The sequence below is a fragment of the Anser anser genome, assembly GCF_964211835.1.
Source record: "Anser anser genome assembly, chromosome: Z".
Classification (NCBI taxonomy): Eukaryota; Metazoa; Chordata; class Aves; order Anseriformes; family Anatidae; genus Anser; species Anser anser.
Genome location: NC_139723.1, coordinates 72,401,188 through 72,422,903, shown reverse-complemented (window position 1 = coordinate 72,422,903; position 21,716 = coordinate 72,401,188). Strand labels below are relative to the sequence as shown.

The following is a 21,716-nucleotide window of genomic DNA, read 5'->3' as shown; positions in this document are numbered from 1 at the left end:
CAGCTGTCCACTTCTTTCTAGAAAACAAGAGAGCGGCACTACCAGCTTCCCATCTCTCTGACTTGGGGCCAGACTTCTCTTTTGAAAGCTACAATGCCTAGGTTATTCACCTAACAGATGATGTAATTGTGGTCATCAGACATGTATTAGCTTGATAGCCATGGAACACAACAGATGATTTGATTAGCACTTGCAGTACTCTACCACCCTCTAGCTATACCAGCTGTGAGTAGGATGCTGGAGATCAGAAAGGAAGATGGGTGTGTGTGAAAGATGACAGGGCTTAGGAGGCCGCTGTAGCTTATCTTGTATTCATCATAGGTGAAATTTCACTGCAGTTACATAACCAAGCATTATTGTACGCAAAGAGTGTTACCGTTTGTACCTGTTGAGTTAACATGGAGAAGCATTTTTCTTTTCAGAGAAAGTAGCTATTAAGATTTTAGACAAGACAAAACTAGACCAGAAGACTCAACGTTTGCTGTCTCGTGAGATATCCAACATGGAAAAACTGCACCACCCAAACATCATCAGACTGTATGAAGTGGTAGAGACGCTCTCAAAACTGCACCTGGTGATGGAGTATGCAGGAGGTGGGGAGCTCTTCACTAAAATCACTACAGAAGGGAAGCTATTAGAAACAGAGTGTAAAATAATCTTCTCCCAGATTGTCTCTGCTGTGAAGCACATGGTAAGTTGCTCTTCCACAGGCATATTGCTCCTCACTACTTGGCAGAATTTGTGGATGTACCTTTTGTTTTTCCAAGCAGTAGGTTTAGTGTTATCAAGACTTCTGGCCTGTAGCTCTGAAAAGCAAAAAAAACAAACAAACAAAAAAAAAAAACACAAACAAACAAAAAAAAATAACTAGAGAAGAGCTGTCTTAAATTTCTGTATGCCCTGGCAGCCAGGAGGGACAGCAGTACCCTGGGGTGTATCAGGCATGTCATTGCTAGCTGGTTGAGGGAAGGGATTGTCCTGCACTGCTCTGTGCTGGTGTGGCCTCACCTCCAGTACTGTGTGTGGTTTGGGACACCACAATATAAGAAGGACATAAAACTATTAGCGTCCAAAGGAGTGTTATGGAGAAGGTGAAGGGTGTAGAGGGCAAGATGTATGAGGAGCGGCTGAGGTCCCTTGGCTTGTTCAGCCCAGAGCAGAGCAGGCTGAGGGGAGGCCTCACGGCGGCCTGCAGCTCCCTCACGAGGGGAGCGGAGGGGCAGGCGCTGAGCTCTGCTCTCTGGGGACAGCGACAGGACCCGAGGGAACGGCATGGAGCTGGGACAGGGGAGGGTCAGGATGGGTGTTAGGGAAAGGTTCTGCACAGAGACAGTGGTCGGGCACTGGGACAGGCTGCCCAGGGCAGTGGTTACAGCACAGAGCTGCTGGAGTTCAAGAAGTGCTTGGACAATGCTCTCAGACACAGGATCTGATTTTTGGGTAGTCCTGTGTGGAGCCAGGAGTGGGGCTTGATGATCCTTTTTGGTCCCTTCCAAAACAGGATCTTCTGTGATTCTATGAAAGGTATCTAAGAGAACTTTCATATCCACCCCAAGTTATTGACCCTCTATTGACAGCTTTTGGGAGGAAACTGAAACAGGAGCATTTGGTGGGTAGAACCATCCATTTAGTAACAGCATTCTTCTATGTTGCTGTAGGTACCATGTAACAAAGCTCAATTTCTTCCCTCCAGATATTTCAAAACTTAGCATCACTCTTTTGCTAGAAGAAAGTGTTCCAGAGAAAGTGTGCTAGGTATTGCAAACACCCAGCTACTTATTAATGAATGTGGGAGACTGGCAATTAAAGACACTTAATTCCTGGTCCTCACTTAGGTGCAATCTGTGATCTTAACCCCTAGCCAGTCACTTCCTCTTGCTTAGTCTTCATTGCATCATTCTAAATCCAGTTGCAGTAATTTGTAGAACACAAAGCATCCTACAAGGGCAGAAGAGGGTAATTAACTATTTCCTGTACAACTTCCTCTGAACCTTGCTTAGTAACTACAGCACAAAAACACTAGAAAACTTCAGTATTTGAGAAGTAAAGCTAAGACTTGTTAAGGTTGGCACAGGGTGCCCTCTGGTGGCTCACTCTCCTGCCACATAACTCGCTTGGGCTTAGAAAACCAGGAGGTCACAGGCAAGGGTATTTATTTCCAGGTCAGGCATCTCGAAACATGCTGCAAACTGCTTACAGAATATATAAGGAGTATGTCTTTTTTTTAAATGTATTTTGACAGAATGATGAGATGTTCTTTAAATGACGGATTAGTTTCAACACCTTTTCCAAAGATATTGGATCTTACTTTAAAGACTGCATGTATTTCTTAGCATTAAACCCAGACTACCAACTTGGCCAACCTCTTCACTCGTGCACACAGTCTTCTGCAAAAAACATGTTACTTTTGCTAATCCATTAAATTCAGGATACTCATATCCCATCTCATCCCTCATAGGTGAGGACTGAAGATCCCTGGTTGTTACTGATGACAGTTTTAAAAGTGTGGGACACAGAAGGGGATACAGAAGGATTTCCCTATTGCCTCCAGATACACATGCACCTTCTTACCTCTAAGGGCAAAGAGCAGAAAGTGCTCAAACACTTCCATTCTTCCTAGTTATTTCAAAGATGAAGTTAAACCCTCACCTAATCAAGACAGGTATATGTCCACTCAGCAGAGCAAATTCAATTTGCAAAATTTCAATTTCTGAGGAAAAAAGGTACAAGTTGCAGCCTATTTACTATAGATTTCTAAAACTAGAAGACACCACTGAACTCGGTGTCCTGTAAGATTGTGAAATATTACAAGGCACAAGTTTGTGATCCTTTTCTCTTGCCATTGCCAGTTCTTCACAGGGTATTAGATCACACAACAGAATTATAGCAGCTTTCTTATTTTGTCTGTTCACATTCCCTTTATGATCTTCATGAACTACAAGCTTTCTGTTCACAAGTCCAAGTGCTCAGAACATATGCAAAAATGGCATCATTTAAAAAGAAATTATTTTTGTTACTTACATCATTACAGAAATGTAGTAATTTCAAAAGTGTTCTGAACCCTGAAAAAATAAAACACATTTTGCACATGAAGGTATCTAGACATGTACGGATAGCCATGATGCCATCACAAACCTACTTAATGAAAATAGTAAATTTGTTAACATGAGATTGCTATTCTTAAAAATAAAGTGACATCCTTCTTCCTATCTCCTCCAGGTACTGTGCTGTTTTCTTAGCAGTAGAGAATCATTAGACTTATTTAAATACTTTAACTTTTCAATTTCCTAGTAATACTTACTTCTGACTTTGTCTGAGGGAGACAATTCTCTCCCCATTGTGGCAATTAATCAATGGTAAGAGGTAGTCACTTGGGAACTTCTCTATGAAGAAGCTAACACCGTATTTTCTTCTTGTTCTATAGCATGAGAATAATATCATTCACCGGGATTTGAAAGCAGAAAATGTTTTCTACACCAGTAACACCTGTGTTAAGGTGGGAGACTTTGGATTCAGCACCATCAGTAAGAGAGATGAAACTTTAAATACTTTCTGTGGTTCCCCTCCTTATGCTGCCCCTGAACTCTTCCGAGATGAAAACTATGTTGGCATTTATGTCGACATCTGGGCGCTAGGAATCCTGTTATACTTCATGATGACAGGTATCATGCCATTTCGAGCAGATACAGTGGCCAAACTGAAAAAGTGCATTCTTGAAGGGACATATAGTTTGCCTGCCTCCCTCTCAGAGCCTTGCCAGAAACTGATAAAAGGAGTCCTTCAGCCAGTACCAACAGAACGATACTCTGTCAAACTTATTATGAACAGTGAATGGATGCAGGGGATACAATACCCTAAGCCTTTACAGCCATTTAAACTGGATCCAAAGTATTTGTCTGAGATCAGTACGCTCAAAGAGGAAGAAATTGAAGTGAAAAACACTCTGAAAGATCTGGGAATCACAGAAGAACACATTCAAAATAACCGAGGAAGAGACGCACGCAGCTCAATAACAGGTGTCTACAGAATTGTTTTACACAAAGTGCAGAAGAAAAGGGCGCTTGAGTGTGTCCCTATAATGTCCTGTCCAGATCCCAAAGAACAAAACTTGAAGAAAGGAATCAACTCTTACAGTGGGATAAAGTACACATCGAAGCTGTGTTCTATTTTGTAAACTGCACTGCAGGCTTTATACTCGGCACGCTTAGCAAAGGGTTTTATTCACTTTTCACAAGCGTTGGTGTTAACATTTTTTGTAACTTTTAAATAAACCAAATACTCATCTCCTTTGTATTTCTCAGTTCAAACTTGAAGTGCTCAAATGCGGAGCTCTAATGCGCTTGGTTTTCCCTTTGCTCCAGAGACATGGTCTAGCCAAGAACTCAGGTAAAACAGGTATGAGATAAATAGTGGAAGTGATCTTTTAATAAAGATCAAATAATACTGCCCTTAACATGCCTGGGAGATCTCTAAGCACACACGTTACAATTGACTTCTCAGAAAGTTACCTTAGCTTGACAAAACTGCCATTGCAGACCAGAACAGTTTTCACAGAGAACAGTCAATCCAGAAACAACTGTGAATTCTTTAAAAAAATCTTCTTAAAAATTATTCAGCAAATTAAACATAAAAAGTAATTAGAGCTTTAAAAAATAAAAGAAAAATAACTGTAGAAAGGACAAGGCTGTTGTTGACAGCGGTTCCTGATTTGTCAAAATTCAGAAAGGCAAATTCAGATATGCTACTCTAACCCTGCACATGTGGTTGCAATTTTCAGTGCATAACTGGTTGGGCTGTCATCTAACCTTCTGACACGTTCCAATATTTGTATGGTTCTCCGTCTGCAACCACTTAGAACCCAGTTGCACTCCAATAAAGAAAAAACATAAGCGTATTCCAAAACTCGTGTACTTTTACATTCTTGCTTTAGCACTGGGCATCCCTAGGTAAGCTGAGTGCTGTGGATACTTAGGTCTGTTTTCATACTGAGTATTTCAGGCTTGTACTAACTTCTGCCATATTACTTTGACAACAGAGGCTGGTGAAAACTGATTTTGATATTCATGAAGTTGGAAACCTGATGATTCCAATTTTTCTGAGTGTCACCAAGACGTACGTACTCCTACCTTCAGCTTTAATCAGGCATTTTAATCAGCAACACCAGCAGCTCAGATGAAAACGGGTAGTAGCTGTCCTCTTGAACAGGCACAGTTGAAATGCCCACGCTGACAGGCAGAGCCTGTATGATTTTCGTTAAGACAGGTAAACTAATGCAACGTTTAGAGAGGTACAGTTGGTGATGTCAAATTTAAAGGCAGGATGCCTTATCTATTATTATGGCCAATTAGATGATCTGTTGACCTTAAAAAGAGTAATTCATGTAAAGGAGCAACAGAAGGACTCTGAAAAGCCACCCATGGAAAACTGTGCTCAGCAAGACCCAGATAAGCACAAAGTAAGAACTGATCCCTTTTCATGGTGTATGTGAGAAGGAGATAAAGCAACACTGTTGTTCCTAAGACAGTAGTAACATTGATTGTACTTTATAAGCTGGGAATGAATTCCTCCACAACAGAAAGTTTCCATCCGAAAGCATTTAAGTTACCTTGAAATACAGCCCTGAAATAGTGATTTCCCACCAGCCTTGACAACCCTTTCTTCCATTTGTGTAATGGAATGATATCAAGGAGAAAGATCCAGGAGGCCCCCACAGTTTGTGACCCCCACACTTCAGGTTTTCACAAGGCCAGTTTCCCCTTTCTTTCCTGTTAAGGATAAAATGCATCCTGAAAACTCAACAAGTCAGCACTACTCCAGCAGGTTTCAAATATCTCAAACTTTATTTTAGTAAGGGATCAGCCTCACAGACAGTGAGGGTTCTGTGGTTAACTTTTTGTGCCAGTAGCTCAATTCTTGGCTTGTCCACTGCCAGCAATGGACTTTGTTCCATGGCATTTTTTTTTTCTGGTGCCAATACAAGTTTCATGAGGGCAACCTAAACCAAAATGCTTGCAAACACTATCTTCATGCATCATTGCTCCATAACTTTCAGCAGAACAGATTAGTATCCATCAATTTATAATAAACATCTATTTTACCAAGGCTTGACTGTACAAATACAGCAAGTTACCAAATCCTAGTGAGTGACAGATAATACAAACACTTCGTTACACAAAAAAGATCGTGATTTAAACAGATGAATCATTTCTTGCTACTTTATATGAGATAATGTAGCTTTGTAGAATTAGCAAAGAAATAAAATTCAACAAAACTTCATTCTGTACATTAGCTCAATTAAATATATAATACAAGCTTACAAGGCTCATGTCATAGTTCATTACCAATCTGGGCTTTAAAAAGCTACCAGAATGGAATCCCCATTAGAACTGTGTATCTACCACTTGCAAAAATGGATAGCTTGCATACTGGGAAAAAAAAGAAAGAAAAGACCCCACTCCTAAGACATCACCAATAGTGAGAAGGACTTCAAAGTACAAAGCCAAATCCAAAGTTAGAAATAGTCTCTTAGAAATGTACTATATAAAGAATAGTGAGAGGCCAGAGTTCCAGACAAAATGATCCTCCTCCCTTTCTTAGTTTGCCAATTAAAACAGCTCCATAATGTCTAGAAGTTTTATTTGAAAATTCTGCTCCTTTAAATACTTGTTACAGTTAAATAATCCTGAAAAGTGCCAAATCACTAAGTCCAAGAAATATACCCTTTTATGTTCTTTAGAAGAACAACCGTCTACCTCCCTTGTCATTCCTCTTTCCCCCCAGGCTGATGTGATTTATAAGGCAGGTAAAAAATGCACAAGATGGGTTTTAGGTGGAACTTCATGGTAACTAACATTGTTAGTTACTTTCAGCCTTGTGGTCCTTGATCCACTATTTTGATAGGGGAGAGTGATTTTATTCCAGTAATGAGCGTTACTTGGTTCTGTATCTTTTCCAAAGCAATGGGGTGAGGAGAGGTAGACCGGGAGAAGAAAGGGAAGGTGATAAAGGGCAAGAGAAGTGCAGAATTCAGAAGACTGACTGCTTACTGTCAAGGCACTGAGAACCCTAACATTAAAAGCTTGGACTATTTTGCCACACACTTTTGCATACAAGTAGAATTTAAGTGTAGGTTTCAAGCCATTTTACAAGGAAAAAGCAAGCAGAAGATTCACTTTTTTTCTATGTACAAAGACCTTGTAATAGACTACAGCTACTACTCCGCAATTAAAAAAATCCAGACATGTTAAAGAATCCACAAAGCCCCTAGCAAGTCCCATTATCTCCAGTATATTAATGATTTTAGTGTCCTGAAAATACTATAAATATCAGCACACTGCATTAAGACAAATCCTTTCAAGGAGTTTGAAGGTTTTTCATCCCCAATTAAGTACTTCAGTACTACTGTAATCCTTTCTTTCACCCTACCCTCACACCTTTTTCCATTCCCCACCTCACAGAGGTATCTTAATGCTCCCCATTGGAAATGGCAACAGTAACGCCTTCAGATTCTGTAGTTGCAGGGATTCTTGGCACTTTCTTAGCAGGGCTTGGGATGTGCTAAGAAGAAGGGAAAAAAGACATTAAATACAGTTTTCTAGTTCACATACATTCAATACTTCATGGCTAGTCCAACTCTCAAACAACATTCATGCTACACTGGACAGCTTGGTTTTAAGTCATTCACATCGGTCATGCTTCATGCAAAGTGATCATGTGAAAACAGCCAGTTTCTTCTTGTTTCATTCTTGTGCAGTTTCATTCTTGTTATGATGAAATGTACTTTTTAAAATTCCATGTGTTTTTTTTTTTTTTTTTTTTACTTCTGGCTTGTATGTTACATATTTTAACAAAGCACTTGAAATAATTTGTTAAATCCCTTCATCTTTTACCATACGTGCACATGCTAAGACAACCACATAAACCGTTCCGCCATTTACATCAAACTTTAAAAGAGTGCACAGTGTTCACCTCATGAACAATGCCTGGGTGGACAACTTCAACTCCTGCCTCCAGAGGTCCATCACCCATGATTGGGCGTCGTGCATAGGTTCTTCTGTGTTTTTCATCCACACGCACAAGGTACCATGTTCCCTCAAAGAGATCTTCTACAGAACACTGTGGAATATAGTTGGCTGCAAAAATAAAAAAAAAAACAACAACATACTGTTAGTTGGTTCCTGGTGAGAGTTTCATTCAACACTGGCCTTTACATATTGCAGTTTAGAAGTACTAAGACAGGAAAACCAATTTCATTTGGTTTCATTTCATTTCAATGAGTACAAGCTACAGGAAAGCACTTTACAAGCTACAAGGAAGTAGGAAGAGTTGGACATCCTCTTCATTCCATAACCAAATCATTACAGCTGTGCAAATTAAGTATTTTGCTGTAGGATTAGGAATACTGGAATACCAGAGTACTGTGTTCAGCTCTAGGGCCCCCAACATATAAAGGGAATGGACTGACACTGACCTGTCAGAGCAAGTCCAGAAGAGGGCCATGAAGATGACCATGGAGCACCTCTCCCATGAAGACAGGCTGAGAGAGCTGGGGCTGTTCAGCCTGGAGAAGAGGCGGCTCTGGGGAGACCTTATAGCGGCCTTCCAGGACATGTGGGAAAACACTGGGGAGGGACTCTGTCAGGAAGTCCTAGTGATAGGACAAAGGGTAATGGCTTTAAACTAAAAGAGGGTAGGTTTAGATTGGATTTATGGATACAGATTCTTCACTCAGTGGTTTGGAGAGGCCCTGGCACAAGCTGCCCAGAGAAGCTGTGGATGCCCCATCCCTGGAGGTGTTCAAGGCCAGGCTAAATGGGGCACAGGGCAATCTGACCTAGTGGAGGTGTTCCTGCCCATGGCAAGGGTGTTGGAATCAGATGACCTTTAAAATCCCTTCCAACCCACACTGTTCTGCAATTCTAAGATTATGGTTCTACAATGTATGTTTATGAAGTTCTTACCCAAGTGATGAGTTTCCTGTCTAATCTTCATGTTTTCAGCAAAGACATCAGGTGCAATACATTTTCTCGAGTCAAGTCTTGTTTTAAGATCAGAAAGGCTGGCAGTTATTTTGTCCAGTGCAGAACCTACAACATAAACCCATCATGTACCATTTGCACCAGTGCCAAAAGCTGCACACTAGCATGTTAGCATAGCAAGACTATTCAAAATATTCTGCGTTATAGAAGCTAAGTTTCTAGTTAGGTATAAGTATTCCCAATTACTTGAGAAAAACACTTGTAGCATTTGAAAAATACTATCTATTTGCCCAAAGAGTCACTTAAAACGTATCCTGGAGCTGGAACATCTTTAATGTTACTGTCATTAGCACTGTTCTACAGGTTTACTTAGGCTGGTGGGTAATGTAGCAAAGCTTTTTGAGGTGAGCTGTGCAAGGGAGTTAATTAGTATCTCTTCGTTTCACTCACCAGGAGTGGCATCCTGTGTAACTCTGATGGAATACAGAGTAGCAGCAAAACCAGAGCCATATGAGAACACACTAATTCTCTGTCCTGCAAGATGCTCTGGAGAGTACCTGCAAACCAAACAACAGTTTAAGCTGAGAATTAAGTCAAGATGCCTGTTTTAAATAACCAGAAAGTGCAGCTAGCTTAGAAAAAGCAGACAGATTGTATCAACTACAACACCACATCTAGCATGCTATACGCATAAATGAGGGCTTTTTAAAACAAGATTTCAAACACTGCTGTTATGAGATGATTTTCAAGGCTGCCTACGCAAAAACAAAGAGCAAAGAAATGCCCAGAATATGATAATCTAGGAGGTGGCCAATTTTCATTCCCAAGTGTCCTAAAGCCTAAAATGAAACATCACATCTTGGAATGCAAAGTAACAATACAAGAGACCCAAGATGAATGGTTTAATTTATACTTAGCATGCTTTTTTAAGTCTCAGTGATGGGAAAAAAAGTTAAGTAAATATTTGCTTCTATTATTATAGGGAAACAGAGAAAGCATTCTGATTCTGTTTTCTACTATGGCAGTGTCTTTTAGGGAGGTTAGGGGAGAGAAGGTTGGGAAAAGGTACACCACCTTACAAATAAGATCCTACCTTGGAAGGCAGTAAGCAGTGTTTTAGATTAGCTTCTGACACAAACTTTGAATCCACTTGTCACTTGAACTAATTGCGTATGCAGAATAGTTTTGTAACATTTTATGTGCTTACATATAAAAAGCTATGAGATTGGTTTTCCAATTTTATACTTACTGGGCTAGAAGAGAGGCAAGGCAACCATAGACTGAAGGGGTATACATATTTCCATTCTGATTGGACACAAGTAATGAAGCTTTGGTCTTCTGATTGAAGAGCTCTGCACTAGCTTTCATAAAAGCTTTTTCTACATCTCTGTCAAAATATGTATCTTCAAGTTTTACATCCCTATTACAACCGATAGATAAATGCAAAAAATAAGCGGTCAGTAATAGTTAGAGGAAAAGGAAGAATATCTTGCATGTTTACCAAATTAAGACTATCTGAATATGTAAGGCAGCAACCATTCTCACCTGAAAGCTTCCAGCCCACTGAAAATGCCACTTGCCATCTCTGGGTTCTGGTCACTGAGAAAGTCATTCAGCAGCAGTCTAGCCACACTCTTCTGCACCAGTTTACAGTAGGGAGAATGAAAGATCATGAATCCAAAGTCATTCAAGGTGAAACGTCTGTCTGTTCCTTCTGGAATTGGCAGAAAAGTTGTGTTACAACTTATTACTTGTACTCACTTCAGCTATTAAAATAAAACAGGGGGATAGCACTATTTAGTCATCATAATATGTCAGCATACAAAGGACAACTCAAGACTAACTCTTACTGGCAAACTCGTTTAAAACACTGACTAAACTTCTGTTTAAAAATTCATTTCTTACTGATCTTGTGCACCATTGAGCAATGTTTACTCTTCTAGAAGAAATAGCTATAAGCTTAACAGAAACTCAGTATTTCTACCAAGCATTTTGAAATAAGAAATACCCTGCTTCATCTCTCCTTCAAACCTGTCCTTCTTAATAGGGGTGAAGCAACTACTAAACATGGGAGGATAAAATAAATATCATCACTTTGTATTTAAATACAAACCCCAATATTTTAAGAGCCTTGGGGGAGGGAAAAACAACACACTCTGAAGCAAGATATTTATATTGCCACAACAAAAGCCTGAAGAGACTACTCCTTACTGATCATCAGGTACTCAGTTGTAACAGTACAGAAATAATGTGTTTCTTAAGGGGGAAGAGCAAACATTTCAACCACCTCAAAAACACAAAAAAGGAGGCAGTATGCTAGTCTTTAGATTGGATGCTAAAGCCTGAAAATACACTGTGTAATTATACGTTCCCGTATTTGTGGCTACATACCCTTTTGCCACTGGGCGTGGATTTTGTTGCGATAGACAGTATAGCAGCGATCTAACGCACTGAGGTAGCACTGTATAGACAGCTTGCCATCAACGACAGGATATTCGGAGACCATGTCTGGCTTATAGAAGTCATAGGCATGCTGCATGTGGGTTCCACGCAATCCTGATGGAGAGAATTTGGCAACGTTGAATATTATTTTATTCAGCTTCTGTGAGTTAGTTTGAATACATCACTTCACAAACGTGGGAAGCAACTAATATTTGGTCCCAGACAAACAGGTTTTCTTAGCACTTCAAGGCCTTCTAGGTAATGTTTCACACAGTTCTCAACCGCCTGCAACTCAAGTACAGTAGGCGTGAGCATCACAAACACATTAACAGGTCATTTCTTCTTGAAAATAGAGTGCAGTGCTTTGTTACTCAGTTCTAGCCCACACTTTATTGGAGAATCTCCTAGTACAAAACAGATAAGGAGACAACTTCCTGACATTAGTGGGAGTTAATCCAGCCCTCCAGCAACCCAGAGAAACAGGGGGCAGGCTTCAGAATGGATTGAGTATCTGGCTGAAATTTGTTTTCTCACAGGGCTCACCTCTCTCAAAAATCAAAGGAGCATTTGGGCCAACTAGCATAGCAACAGCACCAGCTCCCCCTGTTGGCCTGGCGTTTCCAGTGGCATACACAGCAATGTCTCCAGCAACAACAAGTGCATAACGCCCTGTAAAAACACACAGAAATAACAATGAGAATTAACCAAGAATCTAGATTTTGCTACCCACCAGCAACTTTTGGGATTTGGTTATTTCAAACCATTTAACTTTTCTGTCAGCTACCAAATTTCATGGGAAAAGACCAGTGATGATTATCCACAGTCTCATCTTCTGCATGTAATTAACTAGTGGCAAATGTCCAGAGTATTTAACACTTCAGAAAGAATTAACATAGTTTATCCTCTGGATTTTATACAGTTAAGCATAGACACTGTAATTATAAAGAGATTAACCAACAACAGAGAATGACGTAAATTTGCAGGAAAATACCCTGAACTTACCATCCCAAGAACTGGACTCAATCCAATTAACCGCATTAAAAAGAGCAGCAGTGCCTCCATAGCATGCATTCGTGGTGTCGATTCCTTCTACATCTGTATTACCAGATTCTTCAAAAAGTTGCATCAGGACAGTCTTTACAGATTTTGATTTATCAATTATTGTCTCCGTTCCAACTTCCAATCTCCCAATACAATCATAGGAGAGGCTGTTCCTCTCCATAAGCTTCTGAACCACAGTCAAGCAGAGGGAATTGATATCCTCACGGTCAGAGCAGAACCCCATCTTCGACTGGCCTAACCCAATGGTGTACTTGCCAGCATCCACGCCATCATACTTCTCCAGCTCTGTCTGGTCAACATACTGAGAAGGAAAATATATTTCTAGCGCAACGATTCCCACATCTTTGGGCCAACAGGATTCAACATTCACTGGAAGAGACCCAGGCATTGTGGCAGATCTTTAAGAAAAGAAAAAAAAACAAAAACAAAAACAGCTCATTTATACACATCTGTTTCTAGAGACCTACTTTGTATGTACTTTAGCTTTCTCTGCAGGTATACAGAAAAGGTTAAGTTTTAGGTATTCTACAAGTTCATTTGCAAAAGGCAAGCCTCAGAGATTTTGGTCTGAGCATACTGAAAACATCAATATAAAATGTTATAAAATTGATTATAAGTTCTTTTAACTGAGAATTCAATTTCAGCACTGGAGCCGGGTACGTTTAGCTAAAGCCCAAGGTATTTCACCGCAGCAAAATACATGATCAAGAAGTGTTTGAGAAATGAATCTGTTTATTATTCTATTTCTGCATGTAAGCACAGTCGCAATTCTACACAAGCAGGCTAGGAACACCGGACTGTTTTTTAAACTGTTGCTGATCAAGAACCAACTAACTCAGGAATAAACCCAGCCATAGCACAGGTCAGAGCTTTCCAAACCTGCTTGTATCTTTACGCTCAGTGACCCTGGGTGTTCCACCGTGCTTATAAGTGCCACAGAGACGCCAGGCTCTGCCTGCGCCCCTAACACCCACTCCGTTCTGCCATCCCTGAACTATGACCGCCGACACCATGCCTAGAGGTGCGCTCCCCGGCCCGAGGAGCACCCACGGCCTTGTAATCCCTCCAATCCCTCCACCTACGGCGCTCCTCCCCCGGGACGGCGGGGCGGGCCCTCAGCCGCCACCGGCCGCCCCCCCACACCCGCCTCAAGGTTACCGGGACCCACCCGGGGCCGCGCCGCGGGGGCAGCCGCTCCCCTCCTCTCCCCTCCGATCCTTCCCTTCCCTTCCCTTCCCCTCCCCTCCTCTCCCTTCCCTCCCCCTCCCCTCCTCTGCCCTCCGCTCCCCGCCCCCCCCCCGGTCCCGTCCCGTCCCTCACACGCTGCGGAATCCCATGGCCGGCGGCTTGCGGCCAGGGCGCATGCGCCGGAGCTGGGGGGGGGGGGGGGGCGTGCACCGCGCGCACGCGCCGCGCGCGCCCCCACCTCCTTCCCCGCGGGAGCGCGCGCGGCGCGGGCACGGCGCGACCCTAAAGCGTCGCCGTGTCCCCGCTGCGGCCAGCGCCACGCGTCCCGCCGGCTTTCCCTGCTCTCCGTGCCGGCGGCTTCCCTGCTGCCCTCACCTTCCTATTTGTGTTTGAACACGCTGCCCTGCTGCTTTCACCTTTTTTTGATTTGTTTTTAAATGAAATTGCAGCTGGGAGACGGGATGCCCAGAGCTGCATCCAGCTCCGGTGGGCATCCCATGCGTGCTTCCAGGGCTGCCCCACTGACCGTGAGAAGGATTTAGGGGGACAGACAGCAGCTGCGAGCTTCGTGGCTTTCTGGGAGCGCTGCTCCCAGACCTGCATTTTATCCTGAATCTGCACGGGCACTGGCGAGCAGAGGAGGGTGAATGAATGCCAACAGCACCAACCACGAGCTTTCCAGGTCCAAAAAGCCACTTGGAGAGCAGCATGCCATGGCACAGACACCCCTTCCTCCCTCTGGATGGCACCAGACAGGGCACAGCCAGCTGTGGGGTGCCCTGGCACGGTCACGGTGACACCCCAGGGCTGAGCCTCGCCCCCAGACCCCAACACGATCCTGCAGAGACTGCGATGGTTAATTTTGGGACAGAGCAGCCCACTTGGAAGTGACCTAGAAAGATGACCAAGTCCCACTGCCCAGCCACACCAGGGCTAGCCAAAAGTTATCAAGGGCACGCTACTGAGGGCGTTATCTGAGTGTCCCTGACAGGCACCAGCCACCTCCCTAGGAAGCCTGTCCCAGTGCTCAGCCACCCTCATGGCAAACAGATTCTTCCTCACGTCCAGCCCCAGCCTCCCTGGCACAGCTCCGTGCCATTGCCATGCATCCCATCATTGGTTACCAGGGAGCAGAGGCTGCAGATTTAATTAAGTTACATATGAGCGCGGAAGACAAGATGACGACATATAATGGACTTGTCATGTCACAGCCCTAGAACAACGGCTTTTAATCAGACGTTTCTTCTGAGGACAGCTCAGTATGCCAAAAGGGTTCGCATCACTGGTGAGCTCTGAGGAAAACACTCTGCTTCTGTGCTTGCCAGTTACAGGGCTTGGAGATCAACACCAGCATTTAATTACACGTTACTTGCTGCAGTTCCCTCGCTCAAGAGCTTTTTGTGGAAGACAACTTAAGGGAGGCGATTTCTGTTGTATTCTCACCAAGTACGCTCGGCGCAGCAGCAGCCAGGGCAGTCAGGTTACACCGCAGTGTACAACGTTGCTTTATACGCCTGCCCTGGTCACTTAAGAAAATGTGACGTGTGGCATCTTAAGAAAGTCACTTGTTACGATGGAAATTATCTGACCTGAGACAAGCAGCCTTTTGTTCCCCTGGTCCAACAACAAACAATCCCAGTCACTGAGAGTGAAATGGTACCCAGAAGTACTACTTCTTCGAAAAATCAAGAGCCTGAGATGCTTCAATGTAAGGCAACGAGGAACCTGCTTTGTTTTGCATCCCCTTTGGGTTCTGTAGGGAATGAATGAGCAGCATCAGACAGCCACAACTTTCTCTTTTGCATTGCCAGATGTAGAAACGCCTTCTCCCACAACAACCAGCAGCATTTATCATCATTCTTCACTGAATTGCTGGGGTTGGAAGAGACCTCCAAGATCACCTGGTCCAACCATCCCCCCACCACCACTATCACCCACTGAACCACGTCCCTAAGCACCACGTCCAGCCTTTCCTTGAACACCCCCAGGGACGGTGCCTCCACCACCTCCCTGGGCAACCCGTTCCAATGCCTGACTGCTCTTTCTGAGAAGAAATGTCTCCTCGTTTCCAACCTGAGCCTCCCCTGGTGCAGCTTGAGGCCATTCCCTCTGGTCCTATCACTAGTTACCTGCGAGAAGAGGCCGACCCCCGGCTCCCCGCACCTTCCCTCCAGGCACCTGTAGGGAGCCATGAGGATACCGCCGACACTTTTGGCATTTCTGAGGTACCCTCTGAGGCCACTAACGGCCGCACAGCCCCCGGCTGCAAGTCACCAGCCGAAAACCCGACCCTGCGCTCCCGGTACCGGCACCTGGTACCGGCACCTCGCCCCGTGGCCGCGCACAGCCGCCCCCCGGCCCCGGCCGCTCTGAGGGGACGCGGCCCGGCCCCACGGCCGCTCACCTGCGCGAGGCGATGGCGATCGCTGCCGCTGCTGCCGCCGCCCGGTGCCGCACTCCCGCCGAGGAGGAAACGCCGGTAGCCGGCGCGCGGCGCCTTTAAACGGCCCCGCGGCCCGGGCTCCTGCCCGCGCGCTGAGTGGCAGCTCCCGCCGGCCAATCACCGGCGCCGCCGCCGTCCCGGGTCCCGCCCTCCGAGCGCGCCGCGGCCGCCGGAGGAGGCGGGGGGAATGGTGTGAGAAAGTGACGCGGCGTGGCCAGAGGGCGGCGCGCCAATGAGGACGCGGCACGGGCGGCGGCGGAGCAATGGGAGCCGAGCGCCGCGCGGGGGCAGCCAATGGGAGCGCGCGGCCGACCGCGGGTGAGAGTAGGGCGGCCGCCGGGGCCCGGCGAGGCGAGGAGGCAGTCGGTCGCCTAGCAACGGGCGGCCCGGCCCGGCCCGGCCCGGCCCGAGCCCCGCCGCCATTTTGCGGCGTGTGGTGGGGGTCGCGTCGGGGAGCCGCACACCTCACATGAGCCCCGCACACCTCACATGAGCCCCGTACACCTCACACGGACCCGCACACCTCACACGGGCACACCCCCGGGGGGACAGGGGCTCGGCGGTCCTGTCCCGGGGTGCTGGGAGCGGGCAGTGCCAAATCGCAGGCTGATTTTAAAGCCGCTAGAGCCAAAGGGGTACCCTCCCTGGGCAGCTGGTGTCAGCTTTTGTGGCATCTGATGGCTACAGCTGGCAGGGACACCACCTTCCTCACCTCACGCAGTGTCAGGGCAACACAAATAGATTGTTTCCACAGTCCTAGGAGCGAGTAAAAACAATGCAAAAGGAAGGGGAAAGCTCTCATGGAAAGCCTTAGCTCCTGCCCTGTTTGTTCAATCTGATTTGAACCTGTAATCACTCAGCTAGCATCATGCATAGTCACAGATTTGTCATGGAACTCTTCATAGAGCAAAATTGAGAAATGCTACTGAGAAATTGGGAGTTTTGTTTGCAGTTGGTACTCTGCACGCTACTGATAAGCTTACATCAGTCTCTATACTAGCCAGTTCCCTTTGTAATCCTGAAAAAACACGGTGACAAAATGCAAACTGAACAGGCCATGGTGTGGTTACATCCTATAGACACACCACATCTTCCATGCCTACAGACCAAACAGACTTCCTGCTAGAAAATTGATTTTTTTTTTCTGCTCTTTTGGAAGAGTTGAACTTCTCCCCTGGGTATCTAAAACTTCAATTCCTCCTTCTTCCTACCACAGAAAAAATAAAGTTTCCTTCTTCCAGACTTAGAATGGGCTCCTAATCCCAGCCTCTCACCACGTACCCCAGTGCCAGAATGGCTCCTCACACTGTGGTACTTTGTGCTGCCGTGGAGAACCGCACCCATTCAGGAAGAGAGGAAACAAGCTGTCTGGTCCTAAATTTGCAGGATCTGATGTCGGGGTGGAAGCGCAGCACGCTGGGCCTTCACAGCCCCTTCCCTACACCCTGGGGACCCTGCTGTCTCTGTGCAGGGCCAGCTGCCATACAGCGTGCCCTCCTCAGCCAGGTCAGATGTAGCGAGGAGGGCTGTGAGGCAGGGAGCAGCAGGGAGATTCCCCATCACTCCGGAGCTGCCTCCCAACTTTGGAGCTCTGCAGGTGCACATGTCCAGCTCCCTCCTGGGATGCTCCTGGCCATGGACATGACGCCCAGCTTCACCTCGGACCTGCCTCACTGCCACAGCCTTCCCTGCAAACCTGGCCTCCCAACTGACCCTTGCTGCTGTCCCTGGACCTGCTTTGCTTTTCTGTTTGGGCGCCGTGAGAGCATGCCCTTGTCAGCGAGGCTGCTGCCCGGCCAGCCTTGGTGTCACGTTCTGCTCCTGGCTCGCCTGCCCTTGCCTGGCAGCCTGCCCTTGCTGCTCCCTGACAGATCAACTGTGCTTGCCTGTCCGCCTGCAGTCACATCAGGCTTTGTTTTTGATAAACGTCCTATCTGCTTCCAGAATGGTAAAAGCAGATTTTTTTTTTTTTTTTAGTGTGTAGCCAACAATATGTGCAGCTGTAAATAGCAATCTTCTGATTTTTATTACATCTTCACATATCTGACCAAGGGATGATCCATATTTACTGCCTTGTTTCCAGTCTTTCCACAGTCTTTCTCATTAACTTTCTGTGTTGTTGAAGACAGTATGACATAGACATGCACAAAATCATTGATATTAATTTGAAATAATATATGTGCAAAACAGTAAAAGAAATTTAAAAACACTACAAATGAATGAACCACCTGTAGCCAACAGAATGATAACCTACTCTGCCCATACCAAAGCACATTTACAGATTACACCCTGCAGCTGACGAAGGAAAGCTAAAAGGTAAAATGTAACAGCCAGTTGCTGGATTTTCTGAATTTTAAAACAGAGTCTAAAGACACAATGCAATCCTAGTCTTTTTCGTAATTATTTGAAGTTAAATTCAGGGACCAGGTATCTAATTTAAGCTGAAAAAAGCAATGTATTTGTCTTCTAGGGATGCTTGCTCCATGTTCTAATTTAAATCTACATCTACTTCAGACAACCTTCTCTTGCTGACTGTTTCGGTAACTAATTTAGTAGCCCTTACTAGTATTTTGTAGCCTAAGATTTACTACTACTTCTAAATAATTGCTACAATTTCTTCTGTGATTGTTGTCAAGAGCATTATTCTTTCCGTTCAGCTTCAAGAGGCTTCAGATCCAATTTTCCTGTCACTGAGTGTAATGTCAGGGAATACTTATACTGTTTGCAAGAAAGCTCTGCCTATACAGCTGTTGCAATGGAATTGACCACAATTGGTTTCTATAGATTTCTCAGAAAAATTGCAGTAAATAACAATAAATTTGTTGATGGATCTTGTTCCAGATCTTAGGTAATTTACAGTCCTCTAACCAAGTCATGCCCCAGACTTGGGATTGCCACCATCTGAACCCCATCTTGTGAGAGTGCAGGTCATTCCCCTTCCATGGCTGAAGAACTTAACCAATCTGCCCAGTGATCTTTTCAGCAGAGACTGTAACAGAGATGGCGTTTGGTGTATTTGTGTGCCAGAAGGATTGCTGCACCTCTGTAACCATGGAACTTGTAACCTGAGAACGGGAAGGGTCCACTCACTAAAGATGCAATTACCAAAGAAACCCGGAATAATTCAGAATGACCTTGAAGCTCAGACGTTGGCAGTGAGAGGACAAACAAACATCCTTTTCCTCCCTTAAAGCCCGTTCATCATTTGAGCCCATTAAGACAGAAGATGAGTTTGAATTTGAGTCTCTCTTAGCATTTCTCACTTACGCAGAAGTGAGTGGAATCTCCTAAACCAAGTGCTTTGAGAGAAAAGTGTTTCTTGTCTGATGATTCTCCTTTACCTCTGGTTACAAGTCACGGTAACAACTTTAGGACTCTGGTTTTGTCTCGATAGACCTGCCAGAATCTTTGTTTCTGTTTCGTAGTTCTTAGGCAATCCTATCTGTGACAGGTTTTTCTAAAGCCTGGAGAGACAGAGATCACCATATTAAGTTAATATTTTAAGATTTGATGACTCTTAAAATAAATTAAACAACCAAACGTTAAAATTGTTTCTTGAAACGGAGTAAATTTATTGGAATTTTCAAGAATATTAAATGAATCATTGGCCAAATTGGGATGGAATTCAATGGAAACTAGGCTTCTAAGTCACTAAAATGCTCAGTGAGGTTATCAGAAGCAGCTGACTGCATCTTTAGTTGCCTAAACCCATTGCTATCATTTTTTTGGAAAACAAAGTCATGTGCTGTAATAAGCCCTTCTGCAAAACAAGATGTTGAGATAACTACAGAAAAAAATATTGATTTCATATTGTTGCCAAGTACAAAATAGTAAAGGTCAAAAATAATGCTCAGGTACAGAGAGTGTGAGGTCACCTAAGTGAAGGTTTGGAAACTGGAAGAATGTTCCTTTTTGTATTTGGTGTTTGTGTGTCAGGGTTCAGGGATAAATGAAGCTGTACCAGAGAGCAGGTCTTCAAAGTGCTGTTTTGATACTTGATATACCAATACTGGAGAAGACATTTTTTTGGATTGACTGCTAGACGTTATTCCTAATTCAATTCCCAAAAGAATGCACAGGAACACAAAATCAAAACACATTTGGCAGCTGGAGATAGATGGCCTCTATCTTCTCCTAATCTTTCAATTTAATCTGCTGGATCCAGGAGAAACTAATAGGAGATAACATACAGTATGAAGAGCTGGAAGCCATAAACAAAAATATCACACACTGTCTTTTAAAATAGGTCCAGTAAAGGCAAATATTTTAATAGCATTCGAGTTGCAGATCCGGCTGGGTCTTACAACACTCGTGACATTGTAGTAATTGCAGTTATTAAAAACTACAAAAATACATTTAGACTCCACTTTCTGCTTTTCTGAATATGTTGAATATCCCCGATAAAACAGACATGGAAATTAGGGTACAGTCAGTGTTATACCAGTCTCAATATTTAGGGTACACTCCATAGGCTCAAAAGCTACTGGTTGCATCGGTGAGAAAGCTACGAGGAGCTAAGATGCCATCACAGACCCACCTGGATGGGGACTCAAGAGGGAAGCATGAAGATAAAATCTGGAATCAATAGCAGAGCACAAGGAATAAAGGGAACAGAGCTGCTGGGAATCGATAGCACAGTGTAATATATTTCAGTGTTCTTGGTGCTCTGCTAGCCTGGGCCCATGAGGTTTGGGTTCCGTTTAATACACAAGACACCAACGCACTGCTGTACAAGGCAGTCGGCAGGAAGAGCTCCTGTGCATGCCCAGCCAGAAAAAAAAACTGCAACTCCTGCTCCTGGCAGCCTGCTTCCTACATGTCATCATGGCAGGCAGAGGATGGAGCTGTGCCAGTGTAAGCAGCGTACACAGTATTCCCTAGAAACTGCAGGAAGCGTTGCCTCATCCCTGTTAGGGCACCGTTGGCTTATCAGAGATGATAATTATGTTTCTTGTTTTCTCTTATCTGCTTCGGAAGGAGTTTCTTTCATCAGTGATGTGTCTGTGGGAGTGTGCTACCTGTTCTCTAGTGGCCTTGCTATAGGTGTTCCTCTTCTTCTTTAGGGAACTCAGAAGAGGCTGCTTCTATCTACTGTCATCTGCCTTGCATCCTCCCATGTCTGCAGTATAGTTAGACATAAGAATTACAGAACAAATACAGGAGATAACTCTGAGGAGCTAATTCATCAAATGCCATGAAGAAGGGGGAATTAAATGCACAACATCAATCGAGATTATCTTTTCTGCATAGCTTTGGATGCCACATGCCGAGTCCGATGACCAGGCTTGGTTCAATGGTATTCTGGTATTTCCAGCGATAATAATGGCTGAGAGCAGAGTGTTTGGAGTAGGCAAAAGATCCATGGTTTTGGCCAACACTAAACTAGGATCTAGAAATGTATCTGTAAAATCACATAGGAAAAAAAATAGAAAAAAGTCCAGGTTTGTGACTAGAAGAGTAGAAAAAAAAGGCAGCAGCACAATGTTATTGCACAAAAATGATTGCAAAGAGGGAAGAAATGGAGCAAAGATTGGGAGTGGGATAAATAGAACAATGAGAAGGATTGTTGGCATGTTAAATAGAAATCACAGGGAGGTAGCTGT

At 44.3% G+C, this 21,716-nt stretch overlaps 2 protein-coding genes across 15 annotated transcripts in view; one reads left to right on the top strand and one right to left on the bottom strand.

Moving 5' to 3' along the window:
- The window catches only part of NIM1K (NIM1 serine/threonine protein kinase), a 28,010-nt gene extending 23,731 nt beyond the window's left edge, over window positions 1–4,279 (top strand). For all 13 annotated transcript variants that reach the window (XM_083818400.1, XM_083818411.1, XM_083818410.1 and 10 more), the window contains 2 exons: window positions 423–691; window positions 3,425–4,279. In XM_083818400.1, coding sequence (XP_083674526.1) covers window positions 423–691; window positions 3,425–4,174 — 1,019 coding nt within the window. In that variant the 3' untranslated portion in view covers window positions 4,175–4,279. The remainder of the gene's footprint in view (window positions 1–422; window positions 692–3,424) is intronic.
- A 1,542-nt stretch (window positions 4,280–5,821) lies between these two features.
- Window positions 5,822–16,229, bottom strand: HMGCS1 (3-hydroxy-3-methylglutaryl-CoA synthase 1). Of its 2 annotated transcripts, none has more exons than XM_083818398.1 (10): window positions 16,075–16,229; window positions 12,423–12,880; window positions 11,964–12,089; window positions 11,370–11,534; window positions 10,524–10,692; window positions 10,228–10,398; window positions 9,429–9,535; window positions 8,961–9,086; window positions 7,969–8,132; window positions 5,822–7,557 (listed from the first exon to the last, which is right to left on the bottom strand). In XM_083818398.1, exons 2-10 carry the CDS (start codon window positions 12,868–12,870, stop codon window positions 7,465–7,467), a joined length of 1,569 nt encoding a protein of 522 aa, XP_083674524.1. In that variant the 5' UTR covers window positions 12,871–12,880; window positions 16,075–16,229; the 3' UTR covers window positions 5,822–7,464. The 2 variants fall into 2 exon arrangements, with proteins under 2 accessions (XP_083674524.1, XP_083674523.1); XM_083818397.1 differs by lacking the exon at window positions 16,075–16,229 and adding an exon at window positions 13,803–13,905.
- Window positions 16,230–21,716: the final 5,487 nt, after the last annotated feature.

Bases quoted from the DNA above. Each gene is read 5' to 3' on its own strand.
- HMGCS1 (XM_083818397.1), bottom strand. From the start codon at position 13,846: ATGCGCCCTGGCCGCAAGCCGCCGGCCATGGGATTCCGCAGCGT. The intron at 12,090-12,422 runs GTAAGTTCAGGG...GTGTTTTTACAG, and splicing joins TGAGTCCAGTTCTTGGGATG to GGCGTTATGCACTTGTTGTT. The intron at 10,399-10,523 runs GTGAGAATGGTT...CGGTTGTAATAG, and splicing joins AGTGGGCTGGAAGCTTTCAG to GGATGTAAAACTTGAAGATA.